We start from the raw sequence: 1,196 nt of genomic DNA on the forward strand, positions 1-1,196 counted from the left end.
CAGTTCCACCACCTGAGTTCGTCCTAGCAGAGCTGCTTCTTGCTCCTCCAGCTTTCTCTGAAGCGTACGCAGGGTCTGTGAGAAAGAGAGTGCTGCACCAGTACCCAGGGGCTACCGTAAGAAAATACGGGGTGTTTTATCGAGTGCACCTACCTGCTGCATCTCCGCCTCCAGATCTGACCGGGCTGCTCTCTGCAGCAGCTCAGCTTGGTGCTGGCGAGCCTGCTCTTCCAGGAGAGCTTCCTTCTCCTGAACTGCGTCCTGCAGGGAGCTCAGCTGAAAATATAAGCCACAAAATAAAAACAAACCAAGAAGGCTGTGAGCTCAGCAGACCTGCAGGCCTGCTTTCAACAAGCACCGGCTGATTAGTGTGTGATGAGGTCTTCGGCCTGATAATCCCACACGTCACCTTGGTCAAACGGTACCTTTATCCTACTAATATGTATACATTACTGATAATACTTCAGGTCCCAGAAAGCAAAATCTACAGAATTTCATCCACAAATACCTAGAATGATAAAAGCTATGATTACCATATAATGACAAGTCCATAAAACCGCTGGGTTTTCATTTGCACAGGATGCAGCCCCATTTGCAGATCAAAAGCTAAACCTGCACATTAGAGAATTATCAAAAATCTTCCCCTAACTAAATACAACGTAATGTAACAGCAGTGACACAACGTGATAAACGCTGCTCCGCACATCCACTGTGGAACTCAGACAGGCAGCGGCAGCTCTGGGAGCGGAAAGAATCCTCTGCCCCAGCTCTTCAAAGCCCATCACAGGACAGCAACGGCAGGCAGCGAAGAACCCAGATTCTGCCTCGGAGGAAGGAAAGCCCTGCCCAGCCCCTTCCGGGGGCGGCTCCCCCCATCCCCAGAGAGCCATCGGTCAAGCCTCTGGTCAAGCATGAAACCCATTGAGATGACTTAACTGTGGAGCTCCTTCTGCGCCAAGGGCAGCTCCGCCTAGAGGTGCAGGATATATTACGGGACGCATCTGAAAGGTGTTTTGGGATTCAGAAGACTTTTGGAATGTTTAGAGGAGGAATCAAAGGCAGGGAAATGGATGGGCTTGGGTAATTTGGCAAGGAACAGAGCCAAAAAAACCAGAGGGCGAGGGAATTGGAAAACGCCGGCTGTGTAAGCAGTGGCTGGCCCGGGTGGAGGGCTGGGCACGAGCCCGGCCCCACTT

At 51.4% G+C, this 1,196-nt stretch overlaps 1 protein-coding gene across 1 annotated transcript in view; it reads right to left on the bottom strand.

Annotated features, from left to right (window-relative positions):
• Positions 1–1,196, bottom strand: part of GOLGB1 (golgin B1) — a 36,287-nt gene that overhangs the window by 29,659 nt on the left and 5,432 nt on the right. Inside the window, exons 5-6 of the mRNA XM_010134763.1 lie at positions 154–276; positions 2–75 (exon numbers count right to left, since the gene is read on the bottom strand). Of these exons, the coding sequence (XP_010133065.1) occupies positions 2–75; positions 154–276 (197 nt within the window). The remainder of the gene's footprint in view (position 1; positions 76–153; positions 277–1,196) is intronic.

This window comes from Buceros rhinoceros, unplaced genomic scaffold (assembly GCF_000710305.1).
Source record: "Buceros rhinoceros silvestris isolate BGI_N320 unplaced genomic scaffold, ASM71030v1 scaffold23084, whole genome shotgun sequence".
Classification (NCBI taxonomy): domain Eukaryota; kingdom Metazoa; phylum Chordata; class Aves; order Bucerotiformes; family Bucerotidae; genus Buceros; species Buceros rhinoceros.